The sequence below is a fragment of the Agelaius phoeniceus genome, chromosome 1, assembly GCF_051311805.1.
Source record: "Agelaius phoeniceus isolate bAgePho1 chromosome 1, bAgePho1.hap1, whole genome shotgun sequence".
In the NCBI taxonomy this organism is placed as follows: domain Eukaryota; kingdom Metazoa; phylum Chordata; class Aves; order Passeriformes; family Icteridae; genus Agelaius; species Agelaius phoeniceus.
In genome coordinates this window covers 119,198,963-119,214,456 of record NC_135265.1, presented here as the reverse complement: position 1 = coordinate 119,214,456, position 15,494 = coordinate 119,198,963, and the positions used below count along the sequence as shown (strand labels likewise).

The 15,494-nt window shown below is 45.5% G+C and overlaps 1 protein-coding gene and 4 non-coding genes across 5 annotated transcripts in view; 2 read left to right on the top strand and 3 right to left on the bottom strand.

Moving 5' to 3' along the window:
* Positions 1-2,552: 2,552 nt before the first annotated feature.
* Positions 2,553-2,625, top strand: TRNAR-ACG (transfer RNA arginine (anticodon ACG)). Its single transcript has one exon. It is a non-coding gene; the product is annotated as a tRNA-Arg (tRNA).
* A 3,516-nt stretch (positions 2,626-6,141) lies between these two features.
* TRNAY-GUA (transfer RNA tyrosine (anticodon GUA)) lies at positions 6,142-6,232 on the bottom strand. The gene is given in 2 exon segments: positions 6,142-6,177; positions 6,196-6,232. It is a non-coding gene; the product is annotated as a tRNA-Tyr (tRNA).
* Positions 6,233-8,032: 1,800 nt separating this feature from the next.
* Positions 8,033-8,105, bottom strand: TRNAR-ACG (transfer RNA arginine (anticodon ACG)). Its single transcript has one exon. It is a non-coding gene; the product is annotated as a tRNA-Arg (tRNA).
* Positions 8,106-8,351: 246 nt separating this feature from the next.
* TRNAY-GUA (transfer RNA tyrosine (anticodon GUA)) lies at positions 8,352-8,442 on the top strand. The gene is given in 2 exon segments: positions 8,352-8,388; positions 8,407-8,442. It is a non-coding gene; the product is annotated as a tRNA-Tyr (tRNA).
* Positions 8,443-13,048: 4,606 nt separating this feature from the next.
* Positions 13,049-15,494, bottom strand: part of DNAJC5B (DnaJ heat shock protein family (Hsp40) member C5 beta) — a 39,975-nt gene continuing 37,529 nt past the window's right edge. Inside the window, exon 5 of the mRNA XM_077191318.1 lies at positions 13,049-13,404. Within this exon, the coding sequence (XP_077047433.1) occupies positions 13,310-13,404 (95 nt within the window). The 3' untranslated portion in view covers positions 13,049-13,309. The remainder of the gene's footprint in view (positions 13,405-15,494) is intronic.

The window sequence follows — 15,494 nt, the reverse complement described above, 5'->3', positions numbered from 1 at the left end:
GAGCAGCCTTGTTTGCTCAGAGAAATTCTGTTGGAACTACATGGAAATCCAAGAGACTACCCTTCTCTAACATAATTTTTCATCCCATCACTGCAGGAGGGGTAGCATCCCTGGGATCTCTGAGCTCATGGAAGCCCTCTATCCTTCCTAGCCTGGGCATGCAGTGGATCATCTCTCTGACTGCCAACTGGAGGAATAGGTGTGAGTCCAATATGCCCAAGAAGAAAAAGACAACATCTCCACCCCTGCAAACTCTTGTTTGCAATTACACCCTTCCTGTTGTTATACACCCGCCACCCATTTGTACACACTCACCCCCTTTCATTCACTTTGTGGTTTTCCTGGTTAATTCAGGGGAAAATAAAACACATTTGCAAGAGAGAAACTATTTGCAAGTCTTTGCTTATGAAGGATATGCTCCTTCCAGTTTATCCCCCTGCACTAGCCTGAGGCAGTCTGGAAGAATTTGACCTCATCTTCACTACCCACCTTACTTGCACCTCCTAAAGTAAAGTGAGAAAGGACGGAAATGAAGAGAGATTGGACTGAATAACAGGTCTAAAGTGAGCTGTCTGTGGACACAGACAGTGGCTCTACCTCTCACCTACTGAATACACTCCCCACTTCTCACTCCTTGCTCCCACTCCAAGCCTTTTTCTTCATTACCTCAGCACAACCCTCCTCCTCCAGGCTGCAGTTTGGCAAGCTTCTGCAAGAGGCTGAGCTGCCCTGGCCAGCAGGATAGAGCAACCTGGGCTTCTCAGGCAAGGTGTGGTCCCCTCATTACCACCATCTGAGCTGATTCACTTCACTGACCATTGGAAAATTACCCACCTTGTTGGATTGTCATGGTAACTCAGGTGCCTGGAGTGCCCACACACAAGTATAGCTAGATCAAAGCAAGCTCTGTATTTCAGAGCAGTGGAGAAGAGGGGGGGAGGAGTGGGACCTCTTTACTTTGGACTAAAGAGCTGCCAAACTGGCTCATCCTCCTCTAAAACTTCATCCTCAACTTCCTTATTGTTATCCAGAACATAATTATTACCTTCAGTACCCCAGAAGATAATCCATTACTTGAAGGAGCATTCACAAGCAAGTCAAGCCAAAAGCCATCACTTATCACAGTAGTCAGGCAAAATCACTGCTGCCAGGAAGGTACAGTAGCAGTGCATGTTCACATAGGATTGTGGTAATTAACATCTGACTCCAACAGCTCCCAGCATTTTCTGTGGCAGCAGGTTGCATGAATCCCATCCTGCTTCTAAGGAATGGGAAATAGTGCCATTCATGTTCTTTCCCAAGCTCCCTAACATACAGTACTGGTTAACTGTTTTGGTTTGGTTTTCATTGGCCTAATGAAACTAGGGTTGAATATGCAGAGCTTTTTTTCCAGTATCCTGGCTCTCTCTGGTACAGACCTGTTTATAAAAGCCTGAATGGACAACTGTCATGCCAGAACTCAAACATCAAACAAAGGCTACCATGGGAAAGAAGCTTGCATCTCACTGACATCAAGTTATTATCAGTGGTGGATCAACACATTTGACTGTCACAAGGTAAGCAAAGGGCTCAGAAAAGCAGGCAGCAAGTGTCAGGAAGAGGTCCTTAAGCTGAATCCAAAATGTCATAAATCACTGTCTCTTCTTGGAAAAGCAAAATCTATTTTGTGTGTGATTGATGAGTAAAAACTGGAAAACAAGTTCTGTGACCTCACGGTCTTTGTGGAGCATATCAAGTGACCAAGACCACACAGCCACTTCTGTGAAGCACCAATGTGATGCTCTGTAGGAATTCAGAGGCAAAGCCTGTTCAGACAGTTCAAAGAGCATTATCTCTGGCAGCTGAGCTGCAGGAAAAAATTATGGGGTAGAGACCAAGAGTAATTCAGAGGTCAGGGCAGGAACCAACATGTGGACGTTTGTCAGGTGTGTTGTAACAGGAGAGGTACTGATGTGACAGTGGCATGAGGGCTGCCTGGAAGATGGGGTGCTGATGCTGGCTGCCTTCAGAGATGCTCTTATCCTTCAGAGCAGATCAGCTCTGTGTCAGTCCCTGCCCTCCTGGCTCTGTCTGTCTGACCTGGGGTCCTTCCTGGAGGCAGGACCAGACTGGAGTGGAGTGAAGGCTGGTCTGCTACGGAGCTATGGAAGCAGCAGATTCCGGCTCCTTCTCCCACCAGCTGGGACTCCTCCTCCAGGCACCAGGGGAACAGGCAGGCTCTGCTGGCCCAAATGGCTGCTAGGGGCAGGCTGACAACAAGGGCATGACACATCTGCCAGAATTTGGGAATTGGATGACATTATGATGTTTTTCCTGTTTTCCTTTGAGCATAGATATTGCAGCAGGTGACACAATGGGACTTATTCTCGGCTTGGACTTGCAAAGTTTCTCCTCACAGTGAAGCAATATCAGGTATGGAGCTTGGACACGGATATTGGGATTTCCACTGTGCAACCTCTGCATTTTGGTGGTGCTGAACATCAGAAGGAGCATCTCCCGGGTCCCTTTGGGAGATTATAGCACCACCCTCATGAAGGGTAAGGAACAGCTGGGGGCCAGTGGCGCAATGGATAACGCGTCTGACTACGGATCAGAAGATTGTAGGTTCGACTCCTACCTGGCTCGTTCTTTTCAATTTTACATTCTTATACTCCTTCTTGCCTTCCCAACCCCGATCTTCCCCTGTCTTCCCACCCACCCCAACTGTGCATAGGTGGAGGGAAAACTACGAAGCTTGGGTAATTAAAAACAAACAAACAAAAAGCTCAACAACCAAGCAGTTCAAAACATGGAGATGTGATTTTGTGTTCATTTATTTTGATACCCACACATCCTGCTCATTCTGCTTGGAAACTTTCAATTGGGTCAACTCCACCTCCAGACTTATTTTTGAAAACATTTTTTTACATGGATCTTTCCCAACCCCACCGGGAACTTCCAATATTCACATCTATTCCCAGCATCCTCCAGTTTTCCACTGTCACACTCCAGCTTGGCTGACCCTGGAGGATGCTCATTTATCCAGCTCCTCCTGCTGAAACAGGGCAGAGGAATGTGTCAAGGAGATAAAAATCATGTCTAAGTGCCCAGGATGTGATCTGGGAGAGCTGCTGATAGCTGGGTAACCCTGAAATCCCACTTAGCTCAGGTGAAGAAAAAGAAGCATGTATTTACAATATTCAAAATACATACACTGACAAAGAGCCCCTCAGTAAAGGAGTCATAAAGTTTCAAGTACTAACAAAATCGGGAAAGTGCTCTCTTGTTTCCAGTGGTTTCCTACCTTTGCAATCAGCAGAACATCTTCTCTATGCATGTGCCACATATCTCAAACTGCATCCATCAGGAAGCACCTTGTTATGCAGGAACATTTTCACCAACTCTCCTTTGAAGTCCTTCAGGCAGACTGAAACTTTTTACCCTCATACTCCTATGAGATTTATTATGTTTTCCCTTTCTCCAGTAAAAGTGACAACTTTTGTTTGAAATACAAACAAACCTTTTCTTACAAGACAGGTCCTGAAAATTTCCTTTCTGTTGCAGCAGGTGTTCCCCCCTGTACCCATCAGGCTATTTAAAATCCCCTCATCCCTTGATTGCCTGAAGTGCCCTACTCTGGTAACCAACCCAGTGTATCAGAGTGAAATGTTGTATGATTGGGGTTCTTATAATCTCTGGCATCTTCCATTATTAAGTGATAGAAATGATTGAATAGACTGTACACACAGAGCTCGTTATTGGCCCTTGCTGGAGACCAGATACAAAAATATTTATACACTTGCAGGTGACTGTCAGTATTAACTTGCACCTAAATGAAGTATTTCACAGGTTACACTATTAAGCAAGCACTGAATAGTTTGCTACTGTAGTGAAAAGCATTTAGTACCTTTAGATCCATGAGCACGTCCTAGAAGAATGGGAAGCTGAGCCAAAAAGTCACATGAATGTAACAGGCTGTAGCTCAAGAGGCAGAATAGGTGCTTAGCATAAAGGAAGTCCTGAGACCAGGACATTTTGTGAGGGTTTTTGGTTTTGCTCTTTTTCTTTCCTGGCTTTCATTATCCCTCAGGAGTATTACACTCTTACACAGAAATGCATGTCAATACTTTCTGAGTGGGTGGGAAAGAAAAAATATCTCAGAGGTGGAGACAAAGGGAGAAAAGAGATGATCCCTTCTCTTGAAGAAAGTCTGTGCGTGCTTTTATTTTGGAAACTATCTTTAGGAGAAGTGAAAAGAGTTGCCACCAAATCAGTGAAAAAGAGCAAATGAGTATAGAGACGTATATATAGGAAGGGGTGAATCTTGGGAATAAAATAAATCTCTGGCCCTAAATAGAGTCTGTCCCACACCAGGGAATGGCACAGGGATGTGATTTTGGACTGTGGATTCAGATTTGACTGCTAGTGAGTATGAAGTTGTGTGGATAACAGACAGCTAAGGAAATAGATGTGTTTCCTCAATTTGTGCTCACTGAGGTGCCTCTGTTCCCTAAAAGGCAAGTTTTCATGCCTGGGTTCCTCATGGGACAGCTCCTGAGAGGGATACACTGCACCATACTGGAGGAGAAGGGAAGAAAATGTTGTTGGTGGTGTCTGTGTGCGTGTCCACACACATGCACAAACGCGCACTAATTAATGAAGGGGTATCTGGGGCCAGGGACGAAATGCACAAAGAGAAGCAGTGTGCAGGTCTGACTCCTCCTGAGCTTCATAAATCTGTTTCCCTGCTGATAATCTTGCTTGTACGATATTCCCACAGAGAGTGGGTCTTCTTTGCTCTCATATCTGAAATCTACCCCAGAGAAACACTCCCACTCAGAGAGAAGACTCACCCGAGCTTCTGTTGAAGGAGAAAACTTCACTTCCATTCTCCCCCTGCTATGCAGACAGATTTGGACACTTTCAGACACGTTTACTCTCTCCAGGAGCTGCTGCCAAGCATGTTTTTCTGCACCCCACGTAGCACCTGTAATGGAAAAGAAGACTTGAAGGAAAAAGGAACAATAGAACACAGGAGAGAAAAGAGCAGAGTATGAGTGCTGGCTCTCTTATTAACTATGTCCAAAGCAAGCCCATGTCTGTCTGCATTAAACCCCTTCTGTGTAAAGACCTCTATGACCCCTCTCCCTCTGCTCCACATTCTGCTGGAACATCCCATGTCACCCTTTTTGGCACATCTAAAGAACCAAACATCACATCTGTTGCCTTAAGTCAAGAGACAGTGGAGGACTTTCATACACTCCTATCAGCTGGGGTGCTCACAGCCCTCCTTTGTAAGGATTATCTGGCATCACAGAAAGCCCAATCAGTACAGATTGCTTGGCATCACATAAAGCAACATGCAAAATGAGGAGAGACTGTCCAGAGTGGAACACAAAGGATCACCATGGGAAAGAAGACCTAACAAAACTAGCTAAGACTGAACTAAGTTATTTTATTAATTATTTTTGGCTTCATATACAAGGATCCTAAATATATATTATTAAACTGAGATGGGATCTCATTAAGTCATTCATATAAGTATCTTAGAGGTGGGTGCCATGAAGATGGTGCCAGACTCTTTTCAGCAGTGCCCAGTGACAGGACAAGGAGCAATGTCCATAAACTAAAATTCCAGCTCCATAAACAGAAATTCCAGCTCAACATGAGGAAGAACTTCCTTACACTGAGGGTGGCAGAGCACTGGAACAGGCTGCTGAGGGAGGTAATGGACTCTCCTTCTCTGGAGACATTCCTGTGGATGCATTCCTGTGTAAACTCCTCTAGGTGACTCTACCCCCCTCAGCAGGGGGTCTACAGAGGTCCGTCCAATCCTAACAATCCTAACAATTCTGTGGTTATGATATTATGTTATTCATTAAATCTCATTAAATAATAATTAATAATAGTTTTATATCAAACGTAATAATAACTAATATTTTTATGGAAAACAAAAAGCACTTCCAAAAGCATCGCTGCAAGACGTGTATCAGTATTTACTGCAGGGCGGCTATTTCTTTGCAGTGTTTTCTCTTTTTTGTTTCCCCTCAGGAGAGAATAAAAAAAGGTGGTGTATCACACGTGTTTGTAAACGGCGCTAGGAGCGTCTTCCTGAGCGGGAGCGCGGCCGCGCTCCGGTCCCAGAAGAAAAAATACACTGTCTCCTTCGAGCCGGAATCGAACCAGCGACCTAAGGATTCCCGTGGGGCGCAGCCTCTACAGTCCTCCGCTCTACCAGCTGAGCTATCGAAGGGACATGGCCGCCGCCCCCCAGCGGCCGCACAAGGCACCGCCCAGCCCCGCCCGCGCACAGTTCTGCGCATGCTCCCGGCAGCCTCGGCCCTCACGAGGGAGAGAGGCGGGAAGGGGGGGTTTGGTGACTGGGCAGCGGCCGGGGCTGGGTCAGGGAGTCAGCTAATGGCGTAATGGCGCCACTAACTCTCCACTTCTACCTACGAATGTGGAGAGTGAAGGTTTGACTCTGCCTGGGCCGTGTGTTTTTTTGCCATGCGTCGAGAAACAAAAGCAGGGCCCTTCACAGCAACACACACACATCACTTCCAGGTGTTGGCAGCACTCATGAGCTACCACAGTTATTTATTCATATTCCTGTGAACCACTTCTTCTGGGACATGTGAATCCACACACTGCTTTGTCCAGTTCTGTGGGATTCAGCACAGGAAAGACATGGAGCGAGTCCAGAGGAGGGACACCAAGTGATCAGAGGGTAGAAGCAACTCTCCTGTGAAGTCAGGCTGAGAGAATTTTGGTCGTTCAGCCTGGAGATGGCTCCCAGGAGACCTCAGAGCACCTTCCACTACCTAAAGGGGTTCCAGCAGAGCTGGAAGGGACTTTTTCCATGGGTGTGTAGTAACAGGACAAGGGTAATGGCTTTGAACTGAAAGAGGGTGGGCTCAGACTGGATTGAAGGAAAAATTTTTTTACAGTGAGTTTCATGAAAACACTGGAAGAGGTAACCTGGAAAGGTGGCAAATGTCCTCTCCCTGAAAACATCCAAGGTCTGGGGCTGTGAGCAAACTGATTGAGTTGAAGATAGCCAGTGCCCCTGCTCATTGTGGAAGGTTGGAAGTAGGTAACCTTTAAAGGTCCCTTTCAACCCAAACCATTCTGTGATTTGATAACTGGCTACTCTGAAGCTATGGTGTGCTCTTCAGTCTAAACATAGGGAATGCCTTCCTTGCCTCTCCTGCTTGCAAACTCTTCTTCATACACTGCATAGCCTTTATGTAAATGAAAATGTTTGGGTTTTGTTGCAAAATCACACACTTTTCATGCAACTGCACAGCACGGATCTTCTTGCACTTCTGAAGACTAAGGGATAATTAGGATGTAAACAACATTCCTAATCACAGCAGGGTTGCTTGCTGCCTCCAGAGACCTCCTGGTGGTTTTCTTTGATGTCACCTGTGGGAGTACCCACAGAATGTCAGGCCAATGTGGAGTACACTGCTCTGCTCCTCTCCCAGGGCCAGGGGGTTTCTCCCCTGTGTAATGTAATGGTGTGTTAATCGGGGTAATTTGAAAAAAAAAATTGAAAAATCTAAGCCTACAGTGGTGTTTTGCTTTGGAAAACACAGCACTACCAGGCAGACAAATGGGGTTAAATCAAAGAATTCTAAGGGTTGGAAGGGACCTTACAGATCATTTGGTCCTAACCTGCCTGTCAGGGACAGGGACACCTCCCACCAAGATACACTTGTCTTGTTCAGGCTTTATCAGGCCTTGCTCAAGGCCTAATCCTGATCCTGAACACTGCCAGAGCTGGGAGCCCCACAGCCTCCCTGGGAAACCTACTGCAGTGTCTCACCAGCCTGACAGCAAATAATTTCTTCCTAATCTCTAATCTAAATTTCCCCTCTCATTTTGTACCTGCTGCTCCTTGTCCTGTCACTCCCGTTCCTGACGAAGTCAGGATGATGAGATCAGGTGAGAAAAAGAAAAGAGAAATCTAAGAAGCCAGGATGGTGAGATCAGAAGGAAAACCATGACCCCCTCAGCGCGCGATCACGGCTAAGAACAGAAAAAAGTCATGCGAGCCAGGCAGGAGTCGAACCTACAATCTTCTGATCCGTAGTCAGACGCGTTATCCATTGCGCCACTGGCCCCACATGTACCGGCCTCTTCCCCACTATGTTCTATACCCGAGAGCAAGGGCGCCGCACGCCCCCCGCACCCCCGGGTACCCCTCACGGCCCGGGTCCCGTCCCGCCCTTCTGACAGGGGGCGCTCCCGGCCTTCCCGCCCTGCCCCGCGATCGGCCGTAGGGCCCGCCCGAAGACACTGCGTGCTGCGCATGCGCGGGGCGGGCCGGCTGTGGTCTTGGTGTGCGGCGGCGGCGTGAGTGGCAGGTCCCTTCGATAGCTCAGCTGGTAGAGCGGAGGACTGTAGCGGTTACGCCCCACGGGAATCCTTAGGTCGCTGGTTCGATTCCGGCTCGAAGGAGACGCTTAATTTTTTTTTTTTCTCCCTTCCATGCAAACATCCTCTTTAGCAATTGTCTCTTTGGCCTTTGGCAGATACAGTTGCTTTTCTAGAAGAGTTCCAGCCGCATCGTAAACCGAGCCTGTGCACTGTGTCTCACTTTCAGGAGCGACTGTTCCTGTGGGAGCAGAGAATGCTGAGCCTAATGCAAGACTGCCAACACCTCCTGAATTTCTAAAGGAAAACAAGATGTGTGCTCATACTCCAACGTGCCACAAAGCAAGTCAGTGCAGGAGGATACCGGCTGAGATCCCTTTGTGTCATCGCAGTTAATTAGGATGTTGAAATTCCAAAGGTCATTTTTCCAAGTCTCCTCTCTTCCAAATGTCTAGACACTGTTTTTACAGCATAAGGCTGTATCTGCACATACTGCCACAAAAGGAACACATTTTCTTATCCAGCCAACTGAAGTGTTCAAGTCCAGGCTGGACAGGACACATCCCTGCCCATGGCCAGGGGTTGGAATGGAATGATATTTAAGGTCCCTTCCTACCCAGCCCATTCTAAGATTAGCATGTACTGACTCTTGCCTTTAGCTGAAAATTGTGTCCTTACTGGGTCTATCTGTTATAGGTGTCAGCTACCACACCTATAAGTTGTCCCATCTTACTGTCTTCCCAGCCCTGGGACAGGTGAAACTGGCACAAAGAACTAAGTCCTCTTGTCTGAAACTCTCTACCCATTCATCTCTCAAAGTGAAAGGAGAAGCCAGATGTGATGAGATGAGAGAGCTGACTTCAGTTTGTGGAGGGAAGGAAAGGGGTTGTGGTCATCTGTGGTCTTTCTCCCTGGTTTGTAACAGCACACTCTTTTCTCTTCTACAGGAAATGATAACATAGGAAAAAATCAGTAATTTTAACTGTGCTCAGTTTAGCATTCTTCTTCAATTCTTTTTAATGATTTTATTCTACAAAGAGGCAGATATGTAATTCTTTTTGACTGCAATCATATTGGTATTCATTCTTATACAAGGTAGGCAATCAAATTAAGTGACATGCAATTATGTTTGAAGTTTTTTGTATTAAGCATTGTGGCTTATCCCACAAACTTGTTGTGGAGAGTGAAAGTGCACAAACTGCCTAAATAACTAGTTACATGGTGGTACACCTAAATTGTCTATGCTGCCTGTTCTGAGTTTTGAGTGAGTCTTGGTATATGCTAATATCTAAGCACACAAAGGAACAGATCTTTGAGGATACATACAGCCAAAACAGCTGCCCCTTGTCCATTTTTCAAATGCTTGGGCTTTTGTGGTCACAGAGGCTGAATACCAGCCTAGTGACAAATATTCCTGTCTTGTAGCATGCCCAGATATTCTGGCACTCTGTGCTGGCTCTTGAACAGATGCAGAGTGAGGTGCTGGATTTCTCAGGATGCCTGCTGTTGTCCTCAGCAGCACCATGGTTCCGCTCTCTGCACACACCTTTTGCAGGAGGAAATTGTTCCTTAGAGATCCTGATTCCAGTGAAACTACTGTGTTACATCATTTTGTCACACTGATGATTTCTTTTACAAGCATTCTGCATTAAGTAAAGGATTTACAATGTGAGGCCATGGGTCTGGCTGCTTTGCATGGGCGGGCACATCTGCTGCAATCCAAGAGCAAGTTCCTCTTCGGGGAAACCCTGAGCTGTCATTTGACACTTGCCAGGGAGCAAAGCCATAACTTGGGCCAGCTGTCTCAACAGCGTCTCTAGCTGTTACTGGAATGAAGTTGTTAATAGTGTGGCAAGGTAAAGGGAGTGCTACAATTCATACATACAACCTTTATTAGTCAGAGTGATTGACAGCCAAGGTAGATTTGAATACATGGAAGTTTACATATAAATAAATGTAGCAAAACAGAAATAAATCAGGAATATGTACATTTTGACAAGACTTCTGGGTGTGCAACTGAACTGTACACAAAAGCAGATAATGTTAGCATGTGTTCATTTTAGGAACGTTTCTGAAAAGCAAACAGAGTAAAAGCACATTGAAGAGCTAAGTCCTGAAATCCTTCATCATTCTATCTCCACATGTCCTCAGAATACTGATCTTCACATCAATGAGAGACACAAATGCTTTGGTACTTTAAAAACTAAGTTACCTATTTGAAATTAAACCATGAGTTCAGACACTCAAATCTTTAAGCTGCAGGTCCTGGACAACCCCCTCAGAGGCTTGGTCACAGGTTTCTTCTGAGATTTTTTGCTAACTGACATGTTAACTAATGCATTGTGGCTCTTCTGTACAGAGCCCTGTGTCTGTAAAACATGCAGCAGCTTGTCCATCTTTGCTTCACACTGTGAGATCCAGCCATAAATCTTTCCCAAGAAAAGGCTCTCATTTAGAAAGTGTAAATAAGAACCACATGACTTGTGGTACATCTCAAGCCCATGGAGAAAATTTCCTTGGTTTTGGTGAACTTTGGCTCTGGCCCTCTAGACCCATCAGAGGTGTTGCGTGTGAAAAAAATTCCCCAGTTGCTTTTGCTATTATGGGATTTGCTTCTTCCTCCCTAGCTTTAGGCCTGCTCTGTAGCTGTTGTTGAAATCAAGGGTGCAATTCCCAGTGACTTCCATGGGAAAAGTAGGATGGATTTCATATGGGAAAGGATTCCACTTATAAAACACAGCTTTACACCAGACTTTTCTCCCAGTGCCTCTTTCAGCTCTCTGGTGGAAATAGTCACTAGGTAACATTTGGACATTTTCACACTAAATTTCCCTACCAGACAGTGAAACTTAGGAAATTACTTCACCTGCAGATTTGTTATGTACTATGTGCTCTCCCTGCTCCTTCACTGGGGATAACATCCTACGCCAGAACAAACACCCTGAAAAGGGGAATAGTGGAGAAAGGCAAAAGAGAAGTGCCCAGTCTCTGGGCTCTGCCCATCTCACAGCACTCCAGAGCTTTCTGATCCATCCCCTTGACAGGAAGATGTGCAGCACTGGGCTACCACTGGAAAGACAAGCCTCTGGGGTCATGCCTCCTCAGTGGCAGGATGGTGGCACCTGCCCCCTCTCCTGGCACTGCTGGGTTGGATGGGCACATCCTCAGTGGGCAGGTAGGATGGTGGTCTGGAATTACGTACACACGAGTGGTTTCCAAAACCATTGCAACTGAGGACAAAGAGGAGCCTGTGGGTAGGAGGGAAGTGAGTGCCTGTGCACTCTGGCCATGTCAGCATCTTCTCTCATTTCTGAAGCAGAAAACCAGGGCCATTTCTGAGGGCAGTGTGCATGTTGGCTGTCCTCAGTGCCTGCATCCAGGGAACAGATATATAACTGGAACAGGAAGTAATGGTCTTGAAAATATCCTTGTGTTATGGGACTTTTTAAGAAACATTGAAAGTAGTATGTCTTGACTTTGAAGTTACAGCTGGTTCTATAAAACACATTCTTTTCCCAATATATTTAGAGGAATGACATTTGATGTCAAAAGTGAGAATAGAAGGAAGATAATAATGTTTCACAACTCTGGGATCCAATTTTAAGAAAGGGAACAACACTTTCAGCTAGTTATATATTCACAAGTCTGTATAATTTAGTGGAACACTGTGACCCCCCCTTTAGACCACAGCATGCAAAAATAGCAAATACACAGAACTGACAATGATTGATGTAAAATGATCAATAAGGAGAAATTCTGCTGCCTCAGGCTTAAACTACTATGTCAAATCAGTGAGGTGCTAAGCTTAAGATTTAAGAGGTATTCCTTTAGCTCTTACAAATTAGTAGCCTAAGTTCTTCATGCTTCCTTTAGCCATGCCCACATGTATCTCCACTGATTTGTGCAGTGCTGCACCTGAACATACACCTCATTCCTGCCTCTTTATTTAAAATTATGCCATGTGCTCTTAAAGCCCCTGTGCCTGGCCCAGAAGGGAGGTTTCAGTCTTACCCCAATGAGCTGCTGAGGAGGACGGTCACTCCTTTGCTGCTTGCTTTCCCTGCCAAGTCCTTGCTGCTCCCACAGCCCCAGTGCCTGTGCTGGTGTGGTGGCTCCCAGCCCAGTGCCAGCAGGGCAGCAGGGCCACGAGCCAAGGGCACGGTGCAGTAAGCCAGCTGGCAGAAAGCTGTTGGCTGGGAACCAAAAGGAGGAGCTTTGCCACAGGCCCCTGGGAGGAGGAGAGAGGCTCTGGGACAGCCCAGGGTTTGTCTCATGGGTTTGCAGCTTTTGCTGGGAAAGATGCAGAGCCTACGTGTGCTTCTGGATGAGGCTCCTGGATTTGGAGTGACCTGCGCTGTAACAACCATCAGAAAAATCTCCTAGCACTTTGTCTTGGCTCAGGATTTATAACTGCCAGAGCTGGGTCCCAGCAAGCCACTAGCTGCCCTCCAAAGAGCACTTCTTCTCTGGGAAGGAGAGCCCCATCTGTCGTGCCAACTTTCTCTCTGAGACCTGCTGAAGAGCACTTGTGGGGCTCCCTCACAGGAATGTTTCCCATCCAGCAAAACTGCTGCATCCAGGGAAAGTTCCTGGGGCAGGGAGGGACAGCTAGTGTGTCCATAAAGGGACTCACGACTGCGTCTGGGAGGTGAAAATACAGATGCAGGCTGGGAGAAGGCCAGCTATCCCAAAGGGAATATAATTAGAGGAAAAGACAATTTGAAGCTGTGAGAGACCAGCATGCTCTGTACAGGCCATGGGTATATCCCTACACAGTGCAGGTATCAACCTATTGGAAGTAGCATAGAGCCAGACTCTGCCTTGGTAGGAAATTACTCTCAGGTTACTTTTTATTAGCTTAAAGACAACTGTGAACACAGGCTGCAGGACTTATCTCATGTTTTTCTCACTGTGAGAGTCAGTGAGAAGCTCAGCAGGTCCCTGGCCTGCCCTAGGACTCAGTGTGGTAGCTCCGGTGGCTGTCCCCAATCAGTTGTGTCTTCTCAGTGACGTTAGTCGGCTGAAGCGTAATAGGAGTTTCTCCATCTAAATTGGAGAGGACAACAAAGATTACTTTAAGAACCCTTCACTTGCTACCAAAGTCAGATTTCTTGTTAGCACCACAACATTTCATTTGCTCTTCTGGTTACAGCTGTGTGGATACCAACAAGGTGACATTGCCCACACCAAGCCTACAAATGCTCTTCCTCCTAGTCCTCATACAATGGCAGATTTCTGGGTGTTGCTGCTGCTGTTAGACTGGACATTTGCTCTGCCTGGTTCTTGGCAGAGCTTGCAGGCTAAAGGTTCCTGCCTGTTCTAATAGCAAGTGCTTGTTCCTACAAATGGCTGAATATAATCAGAGCTATTGTGAGTCAGCAAGCACTAACCTTGACAATGTTTGTGAAAATGGGACAGAAATGAGTCTTGAAGAAGGCAGAGTTAACAGTAAAGAAGGAGGAGAGTTAAAAGGAAAAAATACGTGAGCAGTAATAGTAATACACTTGAGCGGAGAGAAATCATATCTATCCTGAAAGCCAGCTAGTTAAATAAAAATGTTAAATTGAATTTGAAGTCTTATGTAATGTATATGCAATAGGACTCTGGGAATTACTATTTTAATGAATTTGGAACTGCCAAAACTTCATATTATCACTCTATAAATCCTTACTGCTGTGTACTTTCTCACTCCGTGCAATTTTGTGTTTGCTTTTCCAATATATCTATAAAAATTCATTTGTTGTAGAGTGGAGGAAAGTAGAAGTGAAGTCTTTACAGAGTTTGATGGCTACTGTGTTCCGTCTGATAAAGAACAAGGTTTAGAAAGTGCAGTAAGCCAGCTTCTTCTGGGCCTCTTTCCAACCCACATGTTTTTTGGAGGGAGGGAAGTACTCAAGTCTCAGAGACTGACTTTTACAAGTTCAGCCATCTTAGTGAAATGTTTCGTTTGAAAACTTTGGACTGTCTATATCTTGATACTAACAAAGTCTTCACAGTAATCAAATACAAATTATGACTTTTTTTGCCAAATGACCAAATGTTCAGGGAAAAAAAATCTCATCTGACATTTCCTTCTGTTTACATGACAGTTGATGGGATGAATCATGGGCAAAAGATGTAATGTACAGGAGTAACTTAACCCAGAGCAGGAATCTAATTGCATGCCATACGGCTTCCACTCAGTGGGGGTAGAACAACTTTGACTCTGTCAAGGTGAAAGGCAAGAATGATTAAATGCCAAGCAGCTTCTCTGTATGGGCAATTCCATATTTAGACACAAGGTCAAAGACAGACGTGTTTCATAACTTCTAAAAGTCTATGAGTAATTAATGCTTTGAGCTCAGCTCAGGCTCATATTAGTTTGGCAGTTCCAATCCATTTTTAAGTTGCTGTGTGTTTTCTAGATTTCTGAGCAGCATTCTCTCCCACCCACTTCTGCCTCCAAGTTGTTCATTTTCTGGAAGATTGTTGATGGAGGGCAGAGATTAGCAGTTCATTTTGCTGTGATACCCAGGTGTGCAACAGGAGAGCAGGACCCACTGCAAATCTGTCGCCTTGCCTCCAGCTGATCTGCAGACAGCTCTTAGCTGACACTCTCACCAAGCATTTTGCTGCTTGGACCCTTCTAAGATTTATTATAGGGTTTTTTAGCAGAACAGGGACCCATAGCATAATAAACTGTACAAATATAGTCTGCTAATGGCAAGCTGCAGAATGGAGGTGAGGCAGAATTCACAGTTTAAACTGCTTTCTATAGATAGCTCCTGCTCACTGTTCGCCTACATTTGTATCATATGGAGTGTGGAGGAGACAATGAAGTGATAAAAACTTTTTGCTTCTGAGTTGGGAAAGTATTTTTTCTACTCAGCTTCTTTTATTCTTGTCCTTTTTTTTTTCTCTCCCAGAATCCATTTTCTGTAAAATAAAAGTTGGTCTAGAAATGCCTTGCTTTGTTCTTACAACGATAACCGAACAGGAGAGAACAGACCTGCCAAACTGCTTTGAGTGCATCATTACAGCCTGAAGTACAAAGGCAATCCAAATTCCAATGCCACCTCCTCCGGGAACACAAAAGTTAACAAAAATTTTGCCATCAACTTCAGTGGAAGCAAAATCTGTCAACCTGCCCCATGTGT